Raw genomic sequence first — 27,973 nt, 5'->3', positions numbered from 1 at the left:
CTTCTCTTTGCTCCCATGCCCACCCACAGTCTCAAACAGGAGTTCTGATGCTCTGATTGCATTTATGGCAGCCCAAAGTTAATGATAACCTTGTTTCAATGATCACTGCTTTTTTTTATAGCAGCAACTGTTCTGTACCCTACTGTCCTGCTCACTGTTCCTCTTGTAGGTTTGTACTGCAGCTGGGACCAAAGAGTAGAGAAGATCTGATGTGACAGATGGGAATGGCAGGCCTGATTGCAAGTAAACTACAATCTCAGACTTTGGCCAACATGAGAAAAGGTCCAGTCATGACAAAGCACCGAAATGTGTTCAAAAGCTGAATATTTTTGTAAACAGAATCCTCGTCTATTCCTCATCACATCCTGATCTCCACACTATCAGCTCTGCCAACAACCCTACCCAGTGACAAAAATACCTTTATAGTGCCTTACAAGTACCTAAATCACAGCCAAACCTGGTAGCAGTAGAACCAGCACCCAGGAATGAACCAAATATTCTTGTCAAATACGGAAAGAGCAATCACCATGTGGAGATAGACCCTGACATCCCCAGAGTCTACTTGAGAAAGCAGAGAGGACAAAACATAGAGGCACTCTCCACCTCAAGGGGGGGAAAAAAAGTGCATGGGAAGGAAAACTGCGTCTGTTATGCCCTCCATACCAGCTACCCTTGAAGGCCAAATGATGAAAAATCCTGGGAGGTGGGCACTATAACAGCCATTACAAACAAAAATGTCATGCACCATGTGTTGGTCCCCTCTAGGCAGATTTGCCCATCACAAACAGGCAGAAACTGACTTTTTTGACAGCTTCTTCCTTCTAAAGGTTCCTAGGGCTGTGAGAGAATGGGACACCCAGGTATCTCTCAGCTAGGAGAGCGATGCTCCACCCATCTCCCCTGTCAGTTTTCTCCCCAGATGCATATTAAGCCTCAGGGATCACCAAGAGACCTCATGAGCCTCTGTGCAGAAGCCTCCCAGCCCACTGGCTGCATTCAAGGGTCAGTTGGACTCCTTTATCCCACAGCCCCCTCTGCTCACAGTTCTTGGCCCTACATCAGGGCCTACGTAGCCAGTCACCATGATAATCATTTGATTTCTCTTGTTATCAAGTTGGCAATTAACAAAAGACCTGATGATTGCTATATTGACTGACTGTGGGATCTCTTTTTCTATCTGCACTATCTCAGCTGGGGATAGGAAGGCAGAAGGGTGGGTTAGTGGTATTTATTTATCTCTACGCCATGTTTTGTGTTTGTGTTGCCAGGGGAAGCAAAGGGTGATAATGGCCTGGCAGCCCTTGGACATCCAATTTCCCTTATCAGGCCACTGAATAGAAAAGAGGCCCCAGGCCACATTAATTAACAGATACCAATCAGCTGTCACGTGCTGTGAGTGCAAGGTCTGAGGGGAGCAGTGGGTGGGAGGGAAGAATCAATAAACCATTGGGGAGGAGTGTCAGAGAGAACAGCTAAAGAGGAGTCCAGGCTACTAGGGAGAAGAGCTGCAAATCCAGCTCCATGACTGTGAGACTGATTCCTGTACTCCATGTAGCCCTAAATCCTGGTTAATCCTACCTCTTGCTCAGGCTGGGAGGTGTGTGCCTCATCCTTTACCTCACCCTTCTGCCCCTTATGCCCTGCACTCAGAATTGTGCTGCTCTGGAATGCAGCCCTCCTGACTCAGTCCAAGTGTAGGGTGATGCAGCTCAAAGGCTTGGGATCATGTCTCCCCAGTTCTGCCTGCTAGACAGGGAACTGATGAGACTAGCCCTGAGACAGAGGTAATGATGCTGTCTGTGCACAGCCACTGCTGCAGTCTTTAGAACCTGAATTCCCTCCTTTGGTCACCCCTCTCCTAGCTCTGACCATGGAGATCAGTCCAGCATTTAGGCTGCTGCTGCTTTAAGTCCATTTTCTGGGTCAGTCATGTGGCCTTTCTGCATCTTCATTCCCTGTTTGGATTACAAAAGGGGTTACACCATCACCTCACTGCAGCCTGCCAACAAAATTTGTTAAAGATTGAGAAACTGCCATGCAGTAGAGCAAGAGGATCCAGGACAGGCATGGCTCATACTTTTCTGCTACAGAATAAAGTAGAAGAAATTACTTAACCGTAGCAGTAACCTGTACATTCAGCATCCCGGTTAATCACCCCTTTTCCAGAGGCTCTTACGATAGGTGAGAACAGGAGAGAACATGACCTGTGCCAAGAAGAACAGGAGAGCCAGCTGCAACTGCCCCACCCACCTGGGAAAGCCCCTGGCCAGAAGCATTCCCAGGTAGCCAAGGACTTCAGCTCCAGCAGAAGGTGTGAAGAGGGAGTGCTGTGGTGTCAAGCCTGGACTTGAGACGTTTGACAGAATCGGGACCCTTTGCCTCCAGTATTTACACATGTGGAATGCAAGGGCTAAAGGACTATGCCTGAATCACTGCAGTAAAGAGATGATCGTATAACTCTCTCGTTTTATCAAAGTTGAGATCAGAAAAAGTAAATGCTACTTGGCCAAAATCATAGGCTTGCTATTATAGGATTATAACACCAGGGAATCTCTAGTTGTGAAATTTAACTGCCTGGTTGTCTTAAGCACCCATGAATTGTGAGAATCCAACCCTTTTGCTGCTGATGGCCCAGCATCCAGCAAATACCCTTGGTGATCTGTTTCTTGCTGCTTTTCTCAAGTCTGATCCTGAAAGGTGCTGCTTAATGCACCACTGCCATCCCTAGGCTCCCAAAAGAGAAGCCCCTGGCTCTAGCACAGAGCTGCATGCATGTTTCCCTCCTTTCCAGGTGCAGCTTGAGAAAAGCTGCTTTATTTGCAGTAGCTGATGTAACATTCAGGTTTTTTTTTTTTTTTTTTTTTTTTTTTTTTTTTGTGTGTGTGATTTCCTTTTTTATTTCAGTGGTTTGGCAGTGGGAGCTCCCAAATTAAAAAAAAAAAAAGTCACATAATTTGTGGCAAGTGAAGTTCATAATCTGTTAATTTATTATCATTTCTGTCATCCTGGAGGGCCATTAGCAGAGGTAATAAAAGGAGATGTAATTATAGGATCTGAGGCCACTCCAGACACAGCTGCTGTCACTCCACTTGCCATATTTCATTCTGTGCTAGTACTATCGTCTTCCTAGTGAGAACAGTACAACAGCTACCCTGGGAGAGCCTTCATTGTCACCCCTCAAGAGAAGTCTTGTCACCCTGCATCAAAGCAAGAGAAAAGGTGGATGTTTTTCAAAGACAATTAGCATGGGGGGAGAGTGACTAGTGGGGAGGGGGCCTCGTACAGAAGGGCACAACTCCACATTGGCTAAGTGTGGCTTTTGAGCTAATAGCTAATAAGGCTATTGAGCTAATAACATTTTCTAAATACCATTAAATCATGCTTTATTATTATTATCATAGGAGAGTGTGTTTAAGCTTTAGTGATTTTGTTTGCTAAGACTGTAGGGCAGAGGTTTGTGTTGATACTTGGGATCCTAAAGGGTTGGTATGACTTTAACGTCACACCATTCTTTATTAATTCCAGTGTGAATACAAGGCAGGAATATGTAACTTTTTCTCCTTTTTCCATCCTTCTCTGACCAAGATTTCCTGCACACAGGAAGCAATGTCACTTTTTGTTCAAAATCCTTGGAAGGCAGAACTACAGGGCATGGTTAATTTAGACATGTGGCAGTCTCCTGGCCCTGCCCTGCTCTGCCCCCTTGCTGCCTAACTCAGTATGTTTCATACTTGTTCCAGAACTACAGATTATTTTGTTCCATTTTTATGAACTGTCTTTTACTATGTTTTTTTCTCAGTACTGCTCTCGTTTAACAATCCCTGAGCTCTCTCACGTGCACACAGTCCTGTTGTACAATACTGCTGCTGGTCTGAACTGTGCCAGGCTGTGGCTGTCCAACTGGGTTGCAGGAGAGAAAAATACACAGAGAAATCTGAGATGATAGCAGGTATGTCCTGCTTTCAGAAAGGAGAAGAAGAACCCCTTTCACAGTGTGGGAGCAATCTCTACTATACTCCTGTTCTGGGATAATATCACCAGGCTGGAAAACTCAGTAGGAACTCAGAGCTGAGCGTCCCATGCTCATCTCACTGCCACAAGCTGGGGAACTACAGCAGGGCCCTCTTTGCGAACAGAAATAGCCAAGGTTAGACGAATGTACAATGGTACCTCACTGGAAAGCCGTAGCAGCTAATTGCATTGCCTTAAAGCCACTCCTGTTAACACCCCAAGTATTGGGTTAGTAGAGCAATCCAGGCTGAGTTCCCTAATCACCACTGTAACTCCACTTGTGATGAATCAGCCCCAGATGGATTCCAGCACTAGTGATGGGTGTAATCCCTGCAGATACTGCAGATCTCTTGTAAGAAGGGCACCACCAAGATTAACCTCTACTCAGAAACACCGTCCTGAAAAAGCTTCTCCAGACTTCACAGTCCCACCTCATAACAATCCATATTCCATATAGCTCAGAAAACCACTAACTCTTGAATCACTTGAGAAATACTCCCTCTGGAAAAAGAGAAGCAGCTACCAAAAAGCCAAAAGAGGAGCTACAGAAAGAAGCAAAATACATGGGAGAACTAAACTCTGATCACTCTTGTTAAGATGCCTCACCAAACACCGAAGAACTTAAAGCCAAGAAGCAAAGAAAGAGAACACAGATCCATGCAGTGGAAGACAGAGACAGCATGCAATAAATCCTGTGATCCTGTAGTAGAGCCTTGGATATTCTCCTGACACAAGGAAGAGGGACAGAAGGCAAGCAGATAGCTGAAGTAAGCTGTTTATAGCTGTAGTGCACTGTTCATAGTGAATGTCTGAAGCAATCTTTGGAAAGCAGCCATGTAAACCCCAAGGATATCCTCTGACTTCCCTGGCGAGCCTTCTCTACACACAGATCCAGCCTATCTGGTTTTTGGAGTGATTGGAGAGAGACTAGAGAGGGGGCATTTCCCCTTCCCAGTCCAAATCTTTGCCCTCAGAACTTCCTTGATGGCTATGTATGCTCCTTCAGCCTGGGTCCACCCTACCTGCAGGTGTGAGACACTTGTTATGCCACTCAATCACACAGACACGCACTGAATATAGTCAATGAGCCTTCCAAGGCCAGTCACACTGCCAATAAGTTGTCCTCATTATTTGTCAACATAGAAGCCTGGAGATTCACTGACAATAGCATGTTGTCTATCACAGTGGGACTTGTTCTGTGATGAATCCATTATGACAAAAGCTTTCCTGAGTCTGGGCAAGAATGATCCTGAAATTAGCAAAGTTGGTTAGAGTCTGGTGCTAGTAATGCCAAGGTTATGGGTTTGATTCCTGTATGGGCTATTCACTTATGAGCTGGACTTGACGATCACTGTGAGTCCCTTCCAACTCAGAATATTCTGTGACTCTGTAACATCCACTACAGACACGGTGTGTACCTGCCTTTTTATTAGCAGTAAAGTCCAGGCACTGCCATAACATTTATTCACCTATAAACACAACAGACCTAGGTCATGTTGATGTAATACAAGATCACAAAAGTCCACTGTACCATCCCAAAGGCTGTTTCCCAAGTGCTTTCACTGGGCCACTCAATGCCAAATACAACAGAGAACTTCACTGTATCATATCAAAGCCTTCTGCATAATCCCAGGGCACATACATACAGAGTCATCGATTTATGCACCTACATCATAGGCTGCATTGGAGTTTGTTACCAATGAGAGCCCACCACAAGCAGTTTTCTGTGACAGAACTTTCCATGCATCACTACATGAAAAAATCCTAGTTGAAGACAAAACCGATAAGTGCAGAGATAAATAATAGCTCCCTTTGATGTTCATGTTACACCCTTGTAATTCCGTTTACCTGGGATGTGCTTTGCCCAGCCAATGATCACCACCAGTTCCCTGTCTGCCAGGTCACAGAGGGTTGTCAGGGCTTTGATGTCACTCTCCGGCATGGTTGGATCAGGCATGGCATAAATCTTCTCTGGCTCAGCCACCAGCAAGTGGGAGACGATCTTAGTCACTGCACATTTCAAAGGAAAAGTCGTTGTTATATTTCTCATGATAAAAGGTGGACCCTCCTGGGATATGACATGACTACAGAACCCATAGGACCTCAGTAATGGTTTTGGTGACAACAGGAGAAGACTACACTGCAGCTACACAAGCTGTAGTGATCTGCCTGTGCCAAACCAGCTCTGCACGGGGATGACAAAAGCAGGAAGCTGCTGTAATGTTGTCAGCCATTGTCTCAACAGGGTCCAACAAGGGGAGAAGGAGACACAAAGGAGTTGGTAGGATGTGGAGAAGTTTAAAGAACTATGGGTAGTATTAAAAAGAGAAATCAGCATCGGACTAGTTTTGTTAACATAGCTTGGGTAAAGGAAAAGATCAGACTATCACTAAATGGATTTACATAATCTCCTAGGAAAGGTCTTGTATTTAACCCTAGGTACAATGAATAACAGTACCTGAGCTGTACCTTAGGCCCACCTAATCTACCTCTACACTATGATCGTAAGAAAAAAATCCTAGTGCTGTTGACTGACACAGGAATTTGAAGTGACAACTGCTATTCTGTACGTTTTGGGAGATCAATGAAAAAAAATATAGTGGCTGCTCAGAGGGCAACAATTCAAGGCTAATACATACATGGCTTTTTAGCCGGGGGAGGGATCTGTAAGCTCAGGTAAGTGCTGCTCTCAGAATCCAGTCTCCTCTTGTATTTCTGTCGGCCTCCACGGACTCGATCCAGACGAACACCTGCAGGTAAAACAAAAAAAATCCTCACGATTCCTTAGTGCCTTAGGGAACCTTGACGTTCAGATGCTTAAATTTGCTAAGTAAGATGTTCCCCATACTCCAGGGAGCTTCCCTCTCTCAAACACTTGAGATCTCAGCTGAACCCAGCAATCTTAATACCAACTAGACTGCCTCCAGCTCTAAGCATGCTGCTGTGAGCTTTACTTTTATTCAAAACATTAATGAAGACAGAAATTAACCCATTCAAACTCTTGAATCACCATCAGTCTAATGGCAAATGAAAAGCTTCAGAACTCAATGCCCTCTAGATGATCTTGCTTTTAAAAAGAAAGACTTTAAATGTCAATCAAACCTGCAGTTATAAAACTAAGCTTTTAGATTGTTCTTAAAAATGAAAACTTAAATGTTCTGTGACCTCTCACTATTTATATTTGAAAAAAGTGACCTATAGCGAACAGATAATGAACTATGAATTCAACAAAAATGTTTCAGCCTTGATCAAGTAAGGCACCTGTAATAAGAGTAGAATCCAAATAAACAGAAACAACTTCTACTACAATAAAGCCATGATAAAGATGAAGCAGGGAGACACTGAAGAATTTGTTGCAGCTCTTTCAAAACAGTGAATCAAACTGGAAATTGCACATTGAAAATAGTCCCCAGTGACTAGGAAGTACCAGTAACTGTCACCTTGCAAAAAACCATAGCAGCATCAATAGACCAGGAACAGCAACTAAATTGTGCTATTAGTACAAAATACAGTGTTAAAAAGAAACTGTGAAAAAAACTCATAGATATTTGTCCAGTTATCAGTTATTTCTGACCAGCCATATGGTCTCTGGTAATCAGTTGTTGTGAAATTGGGATAACTTAGTCTTCTGGGAAAAGTGGCTTTTGCGGAAAAAAAATCTTTCAAGACAAATGTAGAAGCATTCGAATAGAATAAGAAATTTTGAATTTACACTATACGAGTACTTCCTTAGAAACACACAGTAGTTTATCTAGTCTGATCACAGGAACCAAGTATGTGAGACACTTACTAATAACATTGAGCTATTAATATTTTGCAATCATACCATACATAAACACAAACAACTAAAAACAAACACTCCGCATCAGGTTTGAAGTGATGCTTTTTGAACAACTTGTACACCTGAAAAAGCCTGCAGTCTTCTGGTGAATATTCTACCCTAGAAGGAGGCACATGTCTGTCACTCCACGTTTCAATGCCATGTTTACTTACTATGCCATGGAAAGGAGAAAGCTTTTACGGTAAAGCTCGCACCAGCCACACCTGTACCACTTGAAACTGCTACTTGCAACAACATCTAGATCCCAATATGCTTTATGGCTACAGCACCCAAACTTATTTGATTGACAGACAGTACCAAATGCCCCCTAAGCAGCAAGAACACCAGGCCAACAATACTAAGTGATACAGTCTGGCAGCAACATCTCCCACTGAGCAGGAGAAACAGGAATGAGCAGGTGTGGAGCTCTGCAGAGCAAGGGAACTGCCGTTGCAGGTGGCTGCTGTGGGAGGACCACGGATATTGAAGATGGAAAGGAGACATGAAGCTGATACAAGTGAGCTCAGGTCACAGTGAGTAATTTCCTTCCCCTGTCCCATTTTCTATTTCTGACTCTGTATGAAGAATTCACTGACATCCCTAAGCATAAGTCCACCTTTCTCCTCCATTACGTGGTATTGTTTCTGAAAACGATGCCTATTTCTTCTTTTACCTCCATTCCCGGCAGCAGGTAGGCTGTGGGCAAGACTCCTTCCTGGGTGCCCCAACATGCTCCAGAGACCAATTTCAGGAAGGACAGCCAGGGAATCCCAAACCCGAGGTTATCTAGGGAGATCCCTGAGGAATGACACTGATAAAGTCCTGGATGAAGTAGCAAATTTTCATTTCCATCCATGATTTCTTTCCCTCTATAAATGTGCCCTATTTTCCTAAGAAAGAAGACCTCTATTCCATGCTCTGCTGAATGTGTGACATCTACCTCTAAGCCAGGAAAGATTGGAGAGACATAAATTTCAGGAGCTGCCAGTAAACCAAGCAACCAGGTATGAAAATGAAAAGGATCAGGAATACACTGTTGAAAGATTACAGAGGAATCCAGAACAGGCTGCAAGACTTCAGGACTGAATCAGAGCTTCCCAGGACCCTCCCAGACAAAGGATGCATTCCTTAACATCAGTGGTCAGGATGTCATTCGTGCAGGAAGGTGCCATTCTCAGCCCAGCAGAAACCAACACACTGCCTTCCAGGATGCTTTCACTGTGCAGTTTGATAAGCAAAAGGGAGGGGGAACTGGGAGGAGTAGGGACGAAACGGGGGAAGGAGCTTGTTTCTTCCTCCCAAGGAGAAGCATGCCTCCAGTGCTTGGCAGAGGGATGGCTGCACAGGTTGCAGCAGTACTAGGGACCCTCAATCAGATTATAAGGACACAAAGGACTTAAGTGTATTAAAGAAAGATAAGAAAGATGCAGAGAGATTTACCCTCCATCCCTCCTTCCCTCACTGAGCAGATAGAGGTCTGTTTGCCCAAGGACTTCAGCTTGTTAATTTTGAACAACTGTTTGTCCTCCTCTTGTTCCCCTTTCCTGTGCAACACTCCTTGAGGCAAACATTTTCAATCAGCACTCACAGAGCCACTGTTCTACCCTGTCATCATCACTCCAGCCGCAGAGCTGGTGAACAGACTGACCCCCATGGTAGCACATCCCTGCACCAGCTGCTGAGTGCAGTGGCCTGCAGGTGCTACACTAAACAAAAGCATTTAATCCCTGACTGTGACACTCTAGACATAACCATCATGGTAAAATCCCTTTCCCAAAGATCTGATGGCCTAATGGGTCATATCTAGATGGAAGGAAAGGGCATGGCCCAAAATCAGAACCTGTGGTCCTTAGGTACTTAATGTCTGCCGCCCTACTTTGATTTTCTCTGTGGTTGATTTTAAGATAGGTAGGCTGATTATGATGCAGCTCTGCGAGGGACACTAAAGGACATTAAAATGGAGTGGTGAGGTGTGGTGGGTTAGATCAGAGAAGCAGCATGAAGCAAAGCACTGAGCAGAGAAGAAATGGACAGGGATGTAAACCAGGATATGAATGGAAGTGGGAGAGTGTAAGGAGAAGGGAGATGAAAGAGAGAGGGCTGGAGCAAGGCTGAGTGATACATACACTGGAATCACAAGGACAGGTTTCACACCTGAACATTACATGCAGCCACCTGAACATTAACTGCAAGGTGCAGCAGCCACTTATGAGATGCAGCTGATCCATACTGAAGACCTTTCGATACAATTTGGTGCTGCAACCTCACAAGACAGAAGCAAAAGAAAGCCGTTGCCTTCCAGCTCCTGCACAAACCCTGTTGTCACAGAGATCACAACTGGCCTGTTCAAAGGAGACAAGTGACTCACCCTACAAAACTGTCGCCACCACAGGCACTCCTGGACCCTCCTTTTTGACATCAGCAAGAAGGTGAGATGCAACAGTAGAGGGCAAAGTTTGGAAAGCACCACCCGTTGATAACTTATCTTGCTGGCAGGTCCTTCCACTCCCATGTATTGTAAGAAAATGCTGCTGTTCATTGAATTTTGTTACCTTTGGAGGGACCCTGAATAACAGTCCTGGCACCCCATCTGACCTACATATGGAGCTGACTGTGGTGAAAGCCATAGGGATTGAGTCCCAGCTCAACGGCAGCTCACTCTCAGCTTCCCTGCCTGCCAGAGCCACTCCGACCTAGCAGGGAGAAGTGCAGAGCCAGGAGTTGCGCAGGACTTCTCGATTCAGCATCCTGCCTAGGGCAGGGATGTCAGTTTTCTAACTGTCCTGTGGGTGCCACTCGTGTTCCAAGTGCTTGCAGAGAGGTCTGTGCCAGCACCAAGCCTCTGCAGTGAAAGAGCTGATCTGCTGATCTGTTCCAGCTCCCTGCATTTCTCTGACATGCCCCTTGGAGAGACGTCTGCCTGACAACTTTGGGATCAGATGTCCCCTTACTGACTTGATAACATCAGGCTTTAGGGTTTTTTTCTTAATGGAAGTAAAATAATTCCAGCTTTTTTTAAAAGCTGGACTCAGGCCGAGACTGTCGGAAGTAAAAATAGCCGAGTATGCAGAGGTGACAGCACATAGAGTCAGGTTTAGTTTCTCTTTTATTTTCTGGGAACTAAAAATACTCTTAAAAGCTCCGTGAAGCTAAGCCCTGGCCAGTGGGAAATGCAGTCTAGGACCAATATCAGCTGTCGCATCAAATTACTAGCCTCACCTTACCTTCCATCCAGTCCTATCACATGCCCATGAATTGACAGGAACAGAAAGATCTACCTTGCCAAAGAGCTAACAGAGGAGCCAAGCTACAGGGTTTGCATGGCACAATATGAGTGTAGCTCAAGAAGGACACAACCAAAGGGAACACAGGGCAAGTGCTGGCCCTGAAGTAATGGCAAAAGGGCTGCTTTTGCTGAGCTTCCCTGATAGATCAGCCAGGTCCTGTGCCCACTGTCCACCTAATCCTTGAGCTGCAGTTTCCACACCAATACAGCCTGCTTGCTCTCCCAGGGTCTGAGCTGGGGTGGTGCTCTGTAGCTAACACATGCACCTGTCCCCAAGAGCTGCAGCCTGAAGTTCATGGATTGGCACTGACCAAAGAAGCTAGAATGTCGCTGGGTATCTGTCGAAGGGTCCTGGTCTGAGGGGGGAAGAAGACACACAACACACACGAGGGAGTGAGACAAAGAGATGTCTGCCTGCTCAGCGCAGCAGGCAGCCTTTTATTAGGTTCTCCTACTTCTACTTTACCACACACACAACACAAACATATTTCCACAAAAACAATGAGGAATGCGCACCTGCACTTCAGCCACACAGCTCAAGGCTGTGTCCATGGGAACTATCTAGTTAGCTTCACTGCTCCCATGGAAAACGGCCTTGTAATATTCCAAACTCCTCAAACTTCAGTTGTGGGGCTGTGACTTCACCCCACACTAGAAGGTATAGGCTAAGACCAGAGAAGAAAGGAAGTGAGAAGGGTTGTGCCCAAGGTGTTTCCCCCAGAATTTCCCTCTTTCTTTCTGCTCTGAACTTCAGGAGAGACAGCAGGATGTGGCTTTTGGATGAGTGAACCAGGAGGAAGCCTATCAAGGAAAGAGAGCAGTGATGACCATAAAAGTCAGACTTGCCAAGATAGGGAAGAAACAGACTATAGGAAAAGGCATCTCTTCCTAAGAGGAATGGAGAGGCTGCAACCTGACTAGGCTCTCTTTTGTTATTCAGATTCCAGCTTGGGAAGGGGAGAAGACCCCTATTAGGCTTTTACACTGCTGCAAAAAGAGGTCAGCCTCATGACAATCTTCTGGTAGGTGACTGATTCAATTATCCAACTCATTTGCACTTGAGGCTTACAGATCAGCACAGCCAGAAGAACACAGTGACTAGCATGGTGTAGGTCAACAAGCCTGGAAACTACACTTGGAAAGAGAGGGTAGGGAACTAGTCTGGGGAAGGGGGCAGGGGAGATGAAAATCCACCTCCTATGTTGCAAGGCCCTACAGAGAGATTAGATCAGTTCAAGCAGGATGCTGCAGCCTCTTCCACCTTTGATGTTTTCAGGATTATGTTAGGTAAGAAAGTTTCTTTGCTGTCTGTCTGGCTGAAGAGTCCCCGGACTCACAGAGACAGGTTAGTCCTGAGATGCCTGATGATACCTGGCACCAGAGGCTCTCACATGCCTTGGACCAGTAACACAAGGTGTCAGCTCCTCACACACAGAAACACAAGCAGCATGTCCCAAGTGGTTGGTCCAAAGCATATAGAGTCTGGTGTAACTGACACAGCTTGAAAACCAGTCCTCCTCCTCCACCAGTGCCAGCTGCATGAGAGCCAGCTCTGCAGAGCTGTCTCTGCAGCATTAGCCATTGCTGCCTCTCAAATGTACATCTTCCTTCCCATGCTGAGCCCCTCTCACCTTGCTCCTGCAGTCACCTTGGAAACTCCGGAATTAACAAGGTCTTCAAGGGCAAATGGGAATAAAGAATATCTCAGTACCTTGTTCTCTGTAGTAAGCCCCACACCCACACATTCACCCTGTGTCCATGGTCCATGCAAATGTTCTCCTTTGATTGCCTCCCCTCTTAGCCCTCTAAACAGTCTGAAACAGGACAGCAGCTCTATTGGTTATGCCACCATGGCCACAATGCCTGCACAGCAGCAGGCTGAGGGGCATTGCACAAAAGGACAGATACAGGAACATGCCTGCCAGGAAAAGACCGAGGTTGCCTTTCACAAGAGGATCTAAAGGATGACAAAGCCCCAGCTACACTGGCTTTCCAAGAGGTAGCACTCAGATATAAAGCCCCTAAGAGGTGTTTGCTGCCTAGAGGAATCTTCAGCCCTTGGTTGTGATTTAACTCCCTTTATGTTAGGCTTTGACAGCTTCCTTCTGTGCATCTGGGCTCCCTTGACACGCAACGGAGAGAAAAAGGCACCTCCACATTCATCTCACTGGCCAGCCACTTACCTGAGGAGGAGTGGTGACAGATACTTCTCTCCATTCACTACCAAGAGAATGCCTGAGGGGTCAAAACAATGCTTTCTCAGTCCAGTTTTCTGTCTCAGTCTATTTAGGTGGAGCATATTTTGGAACAGGTAGAAAAGCATGGATCAAACCCAACAATTTTTAGATATGTGACACAATAGAGAGGCTCCCAGCACTGCATGGAAAGAGGCCTGCTTGTGACGGAGGTCCACAGAGGCGAGGGAGTTAGACCCACCAACACAGCATGCTGCTGCTTTGGCCATCCTCTTAGAGCAACTCTGATTGAGCCTTGCAGCCTTGAAGCTTCTCCTGAAGTTCTTACCTCAGCACTGGCTTTTCCAACGGTAAGAATTATTGTCCACTTATCATTTCATTCTTAAATTGGAACAGCTGTGCCAGGCAATTTGAGTAAAGACCCTCTCAGGATACCCTGCAGCCTAAGGGCTGGCACAGTCTTCAAAGGTGAGCAAGGGGAAGGGATTGAGAATCTCAGCAGAGCTGAGTGACTGGTGCACATAGGTCAGCAGAGACTGAGAAAATGTTGATGCACATGCCTTAAGTTACTGTAGAGCTGTGTCCCATCCCATTCTTGCACACCTCAAAGAATCTTACGTGATGTGTTGTCGGAACTGCCTAAAAGCTTGTAGCGCAACGGTTGGGGTCAAAACATCCCTGCATGGTTGTTGCAGTTTTTATCTGCTTCTTCTTTTCTGTACATAAGTGCACTAAGCACTATTTTTGGTAGCAGAATGCATGAAGTTTTTATCATAAACCTGTACAGAGGTGATGTCTTTCTGAACCCACAGAGATGTATATCGATGGAACCTGGAATTCATGTTTGATAGAATGGAGATTTAATTAGGTGTGGTAAGAACCTAGGCAGATAAATAATTCAAAATGAATTGGAGAAACCAAACTAAACAGATTCATAATCCACTGAGTGTGGGAGAAGTTGTAGGGATAGTCCTCGATGTGAGATTCTTATATCCAGAAAACAGATACCAAGTGCCCTTATGCTCTTTGTAGCCTTTGTGGACAGCCCATCCACTGGAAGACTCCTCTTTGGAGAATTACCATCTCCTTACCAAAGGCAGCACGTGCTCTGTGCCACACCATTACCCAGCTTAGCTCCAGCCACACTGCAAATACTCAATTCATGTCTTGGAAAATAGTTGGGTGTGGATGGTACGACATCAAGATGCTCCTGGAGATCCTGTTTCAAAGGACAGGGGTTTGCCTGTCTGTTTTTAAACATAAGGATATTTTAGAGAAAGAAAAACAATTTTTCATTAGGATACTTCCAATAGGGGTATTTCTGGCAGCAGCTGGAGGCAGAATGCTCTATAAATACAAAGGCATTAAATTGCACACAGCAGCAACCTGATCAGGGCTACCTTTTAATTTCCTGACATGAGCTGGCCGCTAACCCAATTACCCAGGGTCCCCGGAGGAGACCTCATCCTTCCCAGGAAGCACAAAGCAAGAACCCAAGCATATCGCAGGGAGGTCAGCTGAGCTTTCACTGAAATCAAATGTCTTTTTGAGAACACATGGTCTGGAAGCAGGGATGGGGACAGGAGGGAGAGGTTGCTTGAAACACTTTGCTCCATTGAGAGATTTTTTCATTTGAAAACAGAAATGAAACACCCTCCGTCTGGTTACATTGCTGAAAAGGAGCTCTGCTGTTGATTCAGTTATCTGGATTTCAGTAGAGGATGAAGACAAAGTTACTAAGTGGAACTAGTTTGAGACGGCCAGTATTTGAAAACCCTTGTTCAGATACTAGATGTCTGCACCAAATTCACCACCTCACAGAGCCATGTCTGTCCAGGATGACAGATTTGATTCCCTGGGAAGAAATTATGATATTAGCAGCTGGTAAGAGAAATAGAAGAGTTAGGACTAAATACCAGCAAAGTTCCACTGGCTACAGGGTTTCCTAATCAGCCAGGGTCTTTAATAGGAGAATCATGGATTTAAGAGATAGCTGCTTCTGAAATCTGGAGATTACAGTCTCACCATCTCTGAAGTGGGGACCACCTTCGACATTCACAGAGATGCAGGCACTCGGGCAGCACAAGGGTTACCAGGTTATTGCAAGTTCCTGTGAAGCAGAGTATTCCCAAAGACATCAGGGACAGGAGGGAAAGAGGAAGATAAGCTGAATGACCTTTGGGCTCTCTTATGCTGACTTATCCTTCCTGTTTCACTACCTGGCCATGCAGTGTCAGTATCCACACATTGCAGCAATCATTACATCAGAAATAATATTAGACAGATAGGATTCCAAGAGCTTGGGAGATCTGTAACAAAGAATTTGGGATCCCTGTTAAATTTTAATATGTTCTCTAGCATTTCTTATAGAAATGCATTAGGAGCAAAGGAACAAAGCCTTGGTAAGGAATAATTGTACTTGGAATAACTAACACCTCAACAGATACAGCTCTGGGAAGAAAGAGAGTCACCTAGGTAAGAGAAATCATATGTCTTTACTGGATGGTTGCCTAATCTCTGCCTTGCTGTTAAAAAGCCTCCTTTTTCTGCATCCAGATCAAGACTATCTTCCTTTACCCTCCTTCCTTGCATTTGTAGACTTCACTCTCACTGCACAAGAAACAGCTGCTGGGTGACTCCTGAGAGCCAAGAGACTAGGCCTTCAAAGACATTCAGACTGGGACAAAACACCTCATTCAGGGCACGTTTCCTGTCCTGGGAATTCCCACTCCTGCTTTTAGCATATCAAATGCATGTAGATCTGGGGGACTCCTATCGTCTGCTTTCTGAAATAAGGTAATACCTGTCTATCACAGGACAAATCCCCAGGACCCCTTCAGTCTTTACCCTCTTTCTTGGAAGCCAACCAGTGATGTCTGCAAGAAACTGGGCAGAAGCCACTCATATATCTCAGAAAGCCACTCTTAGGACTCAGTCATGAGTAGGACTCTGAAAAGACAAATTTTAGCACTGGTAGGGAGCAGAAAACAACAGTTCTTCAGCAACATAATAAACATTATTTTTATTAAGAAGGAAAAGAAGACTCAAAGGTTGGTGGAATATTGGATGACATCTCAATGCCTAGACAAGATTTTTTTTAGACAGTTATTTTCTTTGCTGAATCGTTTGTCACTGTGTGATGTAACACATGATTTCATGTGCATGCACTTCATGAAAGCAATTAGTGACTCAGCTTTGTTTCTTTTTCTGAACTTTTTATGCTCCATTTGGTTCTCTGCAGATGTGCCAGCACAAAACAGGGAGCAACACAGCTTTAGAAACAATAAAGTCCACAACAGACCCACCACTGGTCAAAGCCCAGCCCATCAGCAATGCAGATGGTGTCTCTGTGATAACATATTCAAGAAAGGGTAAAACCATGCAGTACAGAAGCTGAGAGGGGTGAGAAAATATGGGAGAAACAGCCCTACAGATACAAAGGTCAGATAAGAAGGAGGGAAAGGAGGTGCTTCAGGTGCCGGAGCAGAGATTACACTGGTGAAGATCATGGTGAAGCAAGTTTTCCTCCTACAGCCCATGGAGGACCACAGTAGTGTAGATATCCACCCTGCAGCCCATGGAAGACCCCACAGTGGAGCAGGTGGACATGCCCTGAAGGAAGTTACAGCTTGTGGAAAGTCTGTGGCAGAGCAGGCTCCTGGTAGAAGCTGCAGCCAATGAGAGGAGTTCATGCAGAAGTAGGTTTTACAGCAGGAACTGTGGCCTGTGGGGGACCCACACTGGAGCAGTTTGTTCCTGAAGGACTGTAGCCAGTGGAAAGAACCCATGTTGGAGCAGTTTGTGAAGAACTGCAGTCTATGGGAAGTACTCACTTTGGAGAAGTTCATGAAAAACTGTATCATGTGAGAGGGACTTCACACTGCAGTGGGAGAACAGTGTGAGGAGGAAAGAGCAGCACAGATGAAGTGTGATACACTGACCACAAATTCCCAGTCCCTGTTCACCTGTGCTGCTTGGGGCACAGGAGGTAGGTGCCATGAGTGAGTTGAGCCTCAGAAGAAGCAAAAGTAAGAGGAAAGTGGTTTTGGTTTTGTTTTTATTTCTCAACATCCTACTCTCTTATTAACTGGCAATAAATTAAATTAATTTTCCCTGAGTCGAGTTTTGCCCATTACAATAATTGCTGAATGATCTCTCTGTCACTATCTCAACCCACAAGCATTCTCAGCATATTTTTTGTCTCTGTCCTGCTGAGGAAGGAGAGTGAGAGAGCAACTTGGTGGGCACCTGGTGGCCAGTGAAGGTCAACCCACCACACTGACACATAGAGAAAGACTGACATCACTGGCCTTGTCACAATGCCACTCTACAAGGTGACACACAGGATTGCGACTTCAGAGAGGCAGCAGAGGGCAAAGCTGCAAGGTCATGTTTAACCAGCCAACGTCCAAAATAAAACCTCTGAATCCACATACACAAGCCATGTGTCATCTGAAATTACATCTGTGTCTTGAAGACAAACAAATTGCTGTAGAACAGAAAGGCCATGGGTGGCTAGAGCGTGAATGGCAAGGGTATATTCTCTCTAAAACTGACAAGGTAAACTGACAAGGTATATTGAGTTTTTAAAAGAGACCTGCCAAACTGCTGAAATTTCTCTATCCATCATTCCAGAAGGCCAGAGAGATCTAGATCTACACTGTAGCGCCCAGAGTTAAAGAGCTATATTTGGTCATTGTAGTCACAAGACAGACAATGATGGGGGCAAAGAGGCAATGTGGTGGACAAAACCAAGGATGCCCAGCTCTGAAAAATGCCTCTCCCTTGCAAGTTGGAGGGCATGCTTTCTTTTACTGGTCATCCCCACTGGCCAGACATGAATGTAGGTATCATCTTCTCCATTTGCAGTGAGCATTATCACAGGTTGCTCAGGTTTCCCTGAGCTTTGCAGAGCAGAGGGGTGTGTCCTTCTACTGGACAAAGCTGTGAAGATGCTCATTTCCCACTGTCTGCTGGTGCTTCAGCAAGGCCAAGAGCAGCAGAGCACAGGTTTTCTGGGGACAATGCCTCTCCACAGGGGCACTGGGACTGGAATCTGCTGGAATTCTAGACTCCAGATTCAGCAGCTTCCTATATGAGCCTGCTAGTGAGGGCTAATTAATGCTCTCTGGGGGCACATTCCAGATGGAAGAGGAAAGTGAGAGACAGGCATCCAGACAGGCTGACACTTGAGACATCTGAGCCAGTTGGGCTCCGTGGGCAGAGTGTTCTGCTTGCCACTTTTCCCAGTGAGTCTTGCCTGCCCTGCAGCGTCACGACAGGAGAACCTGAGACAGCAAAGCTCTGGTGTCCGTGCAGTTCCCTTGTTGCAATACATTGATCGGAGCTCTCTCAAAGAAAGTGGCCTGGATATCTGAGACACCTATTGATTGGTCCACTGGCTCTCTTCCTGCCCTGATCCTCATTCACTCAGCATTGCCTGAATAACCTGCACTTCTATGTTAGGGGAAGTCTCCCCAGATCTTAAAGGGCTACATTCACAGCTGTTTGCCTAGCTGCAGCCCATGTAGGGAGGAGAGATGTCTGGTGACCTTATATGCAGGCTCCAAGGGGAGAACCTAAGTCCCTCCTGCAGCATCAAGCTGAGCACTTCAAGTATTAGGCAGAACTTGAAGTCATGGCTACTTGTTTTTGCCATCTTTGAGTACTGGTGCCTTCTGCTTGAAGAACAGGTTCATGCCACATGCCCATCAGGCAGGAAATGATATGTACATCAGGTATGGTGAGAATAACCAGGAAAATGAGAAGAAATCAGGAAGCCCTTAATTAGTTATTAATGGAATATCACACTTTTCTTCTTGAACAAAAGAACAGTTCCTTGACCCAGAAACATCCCCACTAAGTTACAAACCCTCTGCCAAGGACATCAAGGAGAAACATGTCAAGAGAAGGACTGGTTTCTAGATCTTGCCTTTAAACAAACAACTGTTTTCCTCCAAACTTGTGATAATCAAGCAGGAGGAAAAACATGGCTTAGCAACCTTCTGCCATGGATGAATCCAGGGATGAAAAGATACACCAAGGGAAAGTTGAAAGGGGAACTACTGAAAGGAAAAAAAAAACATTGCTCAAATATCAAGATACATCTTGTCCTAATGAATGCTTGGAGACTGTAGAATAGGCTCTCTGGGGAAACCAAGATATTGGGGACTTTTAAAAACAGTTAAAGTATTAGAACTGTACAGCTGGGAACACTTGGCACCAGAAAAGGAATGGATGAGCTAATAAGATGACTGATCAGCGATGGAAAAGACTAATGAACCCTTTCTAATCCAAAATCCCTTGTCAATTCTGCATTTTGAGCAAATCAAACAATTGTGGATTTGTTCTTTCTAGAAACTCCTGGCTCTGTGGAGACCAAAGAGTATAAAACCATTTTTCTCCCTTCTTGGATTTGGCTTTTAAAGATGTGTATTGATTGAATTCTGTATATTAATACCATGTGCTTCCACCAGGCTTCACATAAAGTTAACTAATTGGCCCTCATAATCCTTTTGCACAGCAAAGCAGTAGGACCCTTATTTCTCAGCTTGGAATACTGAGCAAAAGAAAGAGAAAAAAAATGCCTGACCAACATCACTTGACCACTCTGTGTTAGTGCAGAGGAGTCCTATTTGCAAATTGCTAGTGTAGTCTCCTCTTGATATTATCATGAGCTCTTGTATCCCATTGGTATCAATAAATCTTTATGCTGTATATTCCACAGCACTAAACATTATGGGCAGGATCACAGATACACTAACATCAATAGCAAACCACCCTTCCCCAGAGACTTTAATGATGCCGGATCAATCCCGATATGAATAACTAAATACACTAATAAAAGCAGCCTTGGAGTCAAATTTCAGTTTGCCATGAGTACTATCCCATAGAGTTCAGGAGTTCATGCACAGCATAGTGTGAGTGAATCTATGCTGCTTTCCAGACTAACTCTGGTCTGGAAGGAGTTAACTGTTTTCTCACAGCTTGACAGCTAAGACACAAAACCTTCACAGGACCCTGCTCTGAAGAGTGCTGAACTTCCAAAATTGGAAGCAGAAGACACCTTGGCCACACAGTCAGCATGCCAGCACCAGCTCCTGTGACTCCGCTTCAACAGCTGCCAGCTCTGAGAGACTCAACTGCTTGGATGCAGGGCAGCATAGATATAGGCAGCCAGCAAGCCTGGACCCATGCTGCTGCTCTGCTGCTCCAGTGACTGGAGCCACTACAGGCCTTTAAGGTTGTTTTATGGGATTCATATGAATAGGCTACAGTGCATTATAAACCTGCGCTCCCACTAAAGCCAGTGTCACTACTGTGCATTGGCACGTGGGAAAGGGGATACATCCCCTCCCTGAACTATCACATGAGGAGAAGCAGGTTTTCAGTGGTCCCTCTCTAACTACAAAGCAGGTGCCTCCTTCCTAGCAGTAGATCAAGATCCTCTGAGTCTACCACCTCTATATCTAGGTCAGGGTGGGCCAGACTACATAAGTCTGCCTCTCTGCCCCTTGGTAACTGGTGCGCTCTAGAAGGAAGATTTTTAACGACAGAAACCACACATCCATCAAAGAACAAAACTGGTTTAACACCTAATCTACATTCTTTACAACATTGGCTGCCATTAACCTGCCCCTCAAGAAATGAGAGAGCCCTACTGAGAAGGAATACACACTCAAGTGACATCATACAATTCATCACCAGCTGCTATGATGTTATGACCTGGAAGAGAGTTGTGTGCTAGTGTCTTGGCTCCAGCATACAGGACTTCTGCAGTCCACAGCCAGCTGCTGTTCCTTGTGGTTAAGCTGAGGGGACCATGCTCTGCCAGGTACAGCAATGCAGGAGGTTACATGCAATGCTTCTCCTTCCCTCCCCCTCCTCCCCTCATTGCCTTTCCCAGAGGGACCCAAGGGAAACAAAGTTTTAAAGTCAATCTATAAGAATGTGTTTAATTGCCACTGAATTCCCTATGGTTCACCTTGAATGGACAAGGATTGAGGAGGAGGAAAAACAGAACAAGAGAGAAGCTGAATACTGCTCAGAGACCTCTGAACACATCAATAGACTGAGCACAACATAGGTTGAGCATGCAGGGCAGCAATCCACAGCTCCCAGACAAACTTGTGCTACCACCCATCTTCAGAAAGTCTCTTGAGTGGTAATATGGGCAGACCTTTATCACACAGGGTGCCACAGCTGTGCATTAACTCTGTCCTTCCCTTATGATATCCACCCAACCCAGTCATGATCATGAAAGAGCTTCTTCTCCTCAAAAATGAAAAATGACCTGAGGGAAAGAAGAGCAACACCCTCCAGCGCAGGGTTAGTTTGGGAAAGGAAACAGTCTGGCACAGCCAGTTTCCAGTTATTTGTCAAATTTGCAAGTAGTAGAAATAGTATCCTGGCACAAGGGTGCTGACTAGAACCACTCTCCTCTCTCGACTGCCCTCTTAGTCACTGCCCATCCTGACTCTGTTACAAAGCCTGTAAAAAGATTCCTTCAGAAAGCCAGAGTAGGCAAGCATGTAGTTAGCCTCGGAGATCCTGCAAGGCCTGGAGTCCCAGGCACTGTTAGGGCAGAGAAAAATTCTCATTCTGACTCTCTTACCTTCTTTTAGCATCCCCACTTTGAGGCATTTCATGAAGCGACAGGCCTGACAGGACTTGCGCCTCCGTTTCGTGATCTCACATTCATTGGTAGCCGGGCAGCTGTATTCAATATTCCCTGAAATCAAACACAGAGATGGTCACCCAGGAATCACGTTTTCCCCACTGATCCAGGGACAGGCTGTAGTGCCCAGATATTCCCAACACCATCAGTCTGTGTATGTTGTACGTTTGCTCGCTAATTTGCACAGACACATCCTCTGAGACTACAGCCAGCTGACCTATCCAAGGGGCTGATTGCAATGCTGGGCTTTCAGGCACGTGTCCTCTAGGTATGTCATTGTCCCCTGTGCTGCACCCTTTATAATCTGGTCTGTTCCCTGAAGTCCAGGGCTGAGCATGGGAGCAGTTCAGACATTAGCAGCATTTCCTTTGCTGCCAGTCTTGCTCCACGTCTGTGGGACAGATGTCATCTGTCCTTTCTTGCCTCACTTGGGGAACCAGCATTTTCTCCTTTGCTTCCTCCTGCCAGCAGGCATACTACAGGTAGCAGGGAAGCAGTAGGTCTAGACTGAGAAAGAGATAAGACATCCTGTAAAATGAACATAGGTTACCTGTGCAAATCTTTACAGTTTTACTTTATTAGTTCTTGTGCAACTGCCTCTCATCCCTTTGCACAGACCATTATCACTTCTCATTTCCTTTTCGTTTACAATCACGTTGCAACACTGTCTCCAAGATAAAACAGGGAAAGAAACATCCCAAATTTATTTCTAGTCAAATCGTATTGTACTGGAAGCCAAGAATGTAACTGAAACATGGAGCAAGGGTCTGATATGAGGATGTAAGTGGAATTATGCTGGATGACAGTGGAAGGTAACAACTATTTAGTACTAGAAGACAACAAACCAAACCAGCTGTCTCCATCCTGCCATTCATTTTGAGATGATGTTTCTGAAGAGGGCTATTCAATGTTTGCTGCAGGGATGGACTAGATACTGGTAAATCAGGCAGCACTGAAAAGGGTATCTAAGCTCTATAGTCAATTCAGAAGAATGGAGAAGTTGGTCTGATGATCAAAGGAAGGAAACTGAGATTCAGGAGTTCAATCAGAGCTGTAGGGAGGAATGTAGGTAAGAGCTGAGACAATAACAGTATGGACTTTGTAAAACATCAGATTAGAAGCAGAGTTTACAGTTTGTTAACACTGGGACAGGACTTGATTTTTGTTCCTACTTCTGTAATGGATTTTTATATTCTAGTGCAAGACCCTTCCCTCTCTAAATAAAGATCAACAATCTGATATATATCAATCTTTGGGTGTGGTGATTAGACCTTGGGGCTAACTAAGCTATTGGAAAGCCCCTTGAAAATCTGAGTGGAAAAGCAGAGCACAGATTCATTAGAAAGAAAGCACTGTTTATTTCAGTATTCTTGGCCCATTCTGGGTGAAACTCCAGGAGCACACAGCCCCTAAAGCCTAAAGGTGATTGGCCTGTTAGTTACAAACATTCTACCTCTTGCTTCTTGTTTTGTCACAAGACTTGCAACTTGACCCTAAGCTCCACCCCAGCCACCCCATTCTTCACCACTGCTCATCTACCCCCAAAATACAGTTTGTCTGCAGGAGCACAGTGTGCTGCACAGTGTTGCTTCCGTTCAGGCTGTATTTCGTCATTGTGCAGCACCTGAATTTCAATAGCCAGCCACGTATCAACATTCTCAGAGAGCTGGAAATTGAGATTCAAGCTTGATCTCAAGGTAATAAACAAACTCCTGCTCTAAACACAGAGTTTCAGCACATTACAGACCCATGAGTATGGTGGCCACGATCTCATGATCAGATACTTGCTGTGCCCCACGCAGGAAGGAACGCAGCAGGAACAAACCTGGGAAAAAACTCAAACAGAGTCTCACTTTGTTAAAGTTTTGCCTTTGTTTCAGTGTTAACCTTTCTCACCAAACCCAGGATGAGAGTTCTAGAGAGACACAAGATTTCATGTTTTGTGGTCCAAAGGCCAAAAATTTGACCCCTTACACAGAGATACTACACCAAGGGCACTGAGCCTTTATAGCAGCTGGAGGCAGTGACAGCCCTCATCTGAAAGCTCAAGGTCCCTCCACAGTGTCAAGAAGATACCCCAACTTCCCCATGCCTCCAGGCCCTGGTCCCCTTGACAAGCAAATCACTGAAAAGGGTCTACAAAAATATATCACAACTAAATGTGACAGTGTCAGAGTATGTGCAGGTAATAGTTACCATACACATGCCGGATACACACAGCAGTTCTCAAAGGCATTTCTGTACTGAGATCATGACTGTTAAAGGAGCAGAGCCAGAGGAGAGTGAGCACTGGGCAAGCACCCCTTCCTGGACAGCAAAGCAGTGGTCACCAGGTAGTGCAGCAGCCCCGTAGTCTGCTGGTTAGCACATATGAAAAAATACATTCAGCACTGGTGGGACATCCCATTCAGCATGCTTGTTTGCCTTCACATTTAACACAGGCTCATCTGTCTCTTCCACACACTGTGCCCAGTCTGAGGGAAGAAAGGACCAGCAGCTGTGTCTTACAGTCCTCTCTATAGGTGCAAATGCTAGAGGTGAGGCTCACTGTACCCTCTTCACACAAGACAATGCTGCCAAAGCAAATGGCGTTTTATGCCAGGCCCAAAAACATGCTGTGTGCTGCATGGACTGAGAGCCACAGCGGGGGGCAATACCTGCCATTATTGCAGGAAGCAGCGACATGACCAGGGGAGGCACAATCAGCATTACCCAAGCAGAACTCAATCACAAAAAACTATCATCTCCAAAAGTTTAACAAAGTTCTCTGACTTTTTTTTTTTTGTGTGTGTCTCAATTTCTTTTATGGGTCCTGGGGCTGGCTGCCAGCACAGTGAGCTGCTCACAGCTCCCTGTAATTTCTGTAAGTGCCCTGTGATAAAGTGATGAGATTAACTCATCGAAATTCCAACAACCTCCCAGTGGCTGGCGGTCACACCAGCAGCCCAGCTGCCAGCGCAGGGGCCTCAGAGAGAGATTCCCCTTCACTGCTGCAGCTGGGGGTGCTGCAAAGTCCTGCAGAAGAGTGTCAGCATACAAGGGTGCACTTGCAACTCTCTATGCAACAACAGAATTTGAGTCAAGTCTCTGTGTGTAATGAACAGTAGATTATGTGACCCAGAAGGAAAGGTCAGAAAAAAACACATAATCTGATAGGCAAGGCCTTGCTTTGAGCTGTTGCTTATTAGAGAGATTTCCTTTACCTAGATAATATTTACATTGATCTGAAAAAAAATGGTAGAACCTCACCGATACCACAGCACAAGATTTACCTAAAAATGGCTTAAAAAAAAATCAAGTGATGAATGACAGGATCACAGTTTGGATTTCTTCACATGTCCCCTTGGAGGGCAAATCACTTCCTCTCTGTGTCCTAGTTTGCTCATCTGCAAAATGATACGAACACCAAACCTACCTTCTGGGAAGATTTCGAGTCTTTATTCATTAAGGTTTAACTGTACTTTAAAGCCTTTAGATGAGAGATACTAAGAAACAGCGGAGGACTGTTAAAGTGATAGATCATGTTTTTTATGCTGGAGAACTGCAAAATTACCCTATTTTCGGCAAAATTAGACCTTTGACTGTTAAACAATTTGGAATATCATTTCCAGTGCACACATAATAGAAGCACCTGAAAATTGTACACCAGATCTGGATCATTCAAGAGATCCTATATTCACCCTAATTCTCTGGGAGGGACTGGGAAGAGGAGAATGCCTCCCTGACCTTGGGGAGCACAACGAAGTCCTACCCGGCTCCTTCTTAAATTGTGGATAGGGCTCCTCTGGAGAGCTGAGTTTGGAATTAGTACAGCACTGAGGGCACAAGCTACTCCCTGCTTCCTGATTCTAACCTTTTAGAAAGCCTTTCCACAAGGAAACTCAGGAAAGACTAGATAGAAATAACCAAGAAAGTCTTTAAAACTAAATAATTTTCAGCGTCTGATTGCTGAAGAAAACCCATCTCTCTTTTTCTGGTTTCTTCTTCATTGCTGTTCACTTAAATTAGCCCATCTAAATGAGGCATCATAGCCCAAGTCCTGATGTGAGGAGAGGTACTTTGTAAAAGTCAGAGGAAAATCTCTCCAATGATCTGCATGAGGTAAGAAAGGTTATTTTTAAGCTCCAGTTTTCAAAGAAAGGAATTCAAATATTGAACCTGTAAAGCTTCATTTAGGAACTTGAATAAGCAACTTGATTTTCCGCAGGGTTGTCCTGTGCTTCAAGGGACATGTCCCTGATCTAGGTGCCTGAGTATATACAAACATCAACAGAGGCTCTTATTTTTGGAAAGGAAAAATATCAACACAAAAAAACCCCTCAAACCCCATAAAACAAAAAAAACACACACACCCCCCAAACAAAAAAATACTCCAACAAAAACGAAGCTCCCCTCCTCTCCTGCTATCACTTGCAGGAAAATGAGAGTTTGAAAAAGCAGGTGAGATAAGCCCTAGTGCTTGGATTAACCAAAATTTTACTTCATGTGCTGATAACAGTAAAAAACCCAGAAATGTGAGCACTTGACACTATGAGAGGAAAAGGGAATACGCAGAGGTGTAACAACAGCACTGTTCGCCTCCTCAGGGTGGCACACCTGGCTCCTGCTCCACAAAAGAGGACTTGGACATTTAGTACAACTCAAATCAGCCTCCTGCTTCCACAGGGAAGCAGGACATGGGCCCTGGGGCTCCCTATCAGCAGCAAGTTTGTCTATAGGGTTTCAGATACAGAAATACTTTACAGAAGTTGCACAGAAAAGGTCCTTCTGCACAGAGTTCTCTGTGCACTGAGGCCAAGAGAAAACACAAGACTAATAGACCTGAGGTTGCACTGGAGGTGGTTTTTTAAATCCAAGCACAGATCTGTGAATAGTAAGCAGCAGTCAGGTGCTAGATTATGAAATACTGCACTTTCCCTGGTTAAGCTTCAGAAGCTTTTGGAAAGCTGTGAACTCCCACCTGAAAAGTAGCAGGCACATTTCTGAGAAGGACAGAAGAGTGCTTGGCTTCTATGGCTGCTACTGTAGGGACTTAAAACTTCCTTTGTGCATGTAGATGGCAATGCTCTTCTGCTCATGAAAAACTTTCTCAACTGCTGCTCCCTTCCCATAAGCCACTCTAAGCACCGTAACAACAACCAGGAAGCCCTAGAAGACTATGGCTTTTATTACAAGCCTGTTATAAATCCCTAGAAGTCTTCTGAACTGCATTATCCACATTTTAAGCCCCTTATTGATGTAAAGGCATACCAACAAGGCAGTTCTGTTGCTACACTCACTGGGTTTGAAGCTTGAAAGACTCAACAGGAAATCCACAGATGCAGGAACTTCGCCTGATACACCACTTGCCTATCCAGAAGATGATGGTAAATGTGTCTCTTCTCTCTGACTCTCCAGTAACCAGTTCTTCCAATATCACTCCTCGCAAGTCCTGTTGTATCACCTTATGGGTGTGAGTTCCATGCACACAAGGAGATGATTCACAAAGATCAAAAAGAGAAATCTTAATTCAGATTTATTTTGCTTAGCCCTAAGCTTTTATTTTATATTAATGGGTCATTTTAGAAATAGCCTTAATTTTCACCATTTGAAGATGAAAAATAGATGAAGGGTAGTCATAGTCATGAATATGTTGAATAATAAAGGACTCATATGGTTACACAGCACTGCAATCAGTTAATATTCAAAAGAGACAAAACTACCTACTAGTTGTAATGATTGATGAACAAAAATTTATATCTGATTGATACATAATGTTCTATCTACTGAGTAAACTATTCAGAGAAGGAATAGAGTTAGATTAAGAATTTGTACCACGTAAGAAAGCCAGCATTTGCCTTTGTCCTAAATTTGGATGAAAGTATTGTTTAGGATTTCCACAGAACAGAAATTCAAAAAGTTTTAATTTAGAAACATCCAAAACACAATACCTTTCGTGTAACATACCTGTTCCATTACATTCAGCTAATATGAAATTTTTGGTT

At 44.8% G+C, this 27,973-nt stretch overlaps 1 protein-coding gene across 1 annotated transcript in view; it reads right to left on the bottom strand.

Moving 5' to 3' along the window:
- Nucleotides 1–27,973, bottom strand: part of ESRRB (estrogen related receptor beta) — a 38,632-nt gene that overhangs the window by 7,008 nt on the left and 3,651 nt on the right. Inside the window, exons 2-4 of the mRNA XM_027720081.2 lie at nucleotides 21,927–22,043; nucleotides 6,651–6,761; nucleotides 5,860–6,021 (exon numbers count right to left, since the gene is read on the bottom strand). Of these exons, the coding sequence (XP_027575882.2) occupies nucleotides 5,860–6,021; nucleotides 6,651–6,761; nucleotides 21,927–22,043 (390 nt within the window). The remainder of the gene's footprint in view (nucleotides 1–5,859; nucleotides 6,022–6,650; nucleotides 6,762–21,926; nucleotides 22,044–27,973) is intronic.

The sequence above is a fragment of the Pipra filicauda genome, unplaced genomic scaffold (genome assembly GCF_003945595.2).
Source record: "Pipra filicauda isolate LSUMZ 115617 unplaced genomic scaffold, ASM394559v2 scaffold75_size2874737_pilon, whole genome shotgun sequence".
Taxonomy (NCBI): Eukaryota; Metazoa; Chordata; class Aves; order Passeriformes; family Pipridae; genus Pipra; species Pipra filicauda.
This window is presented reverse-complemented; position numbering and strand designations above follow the sequence as displayed.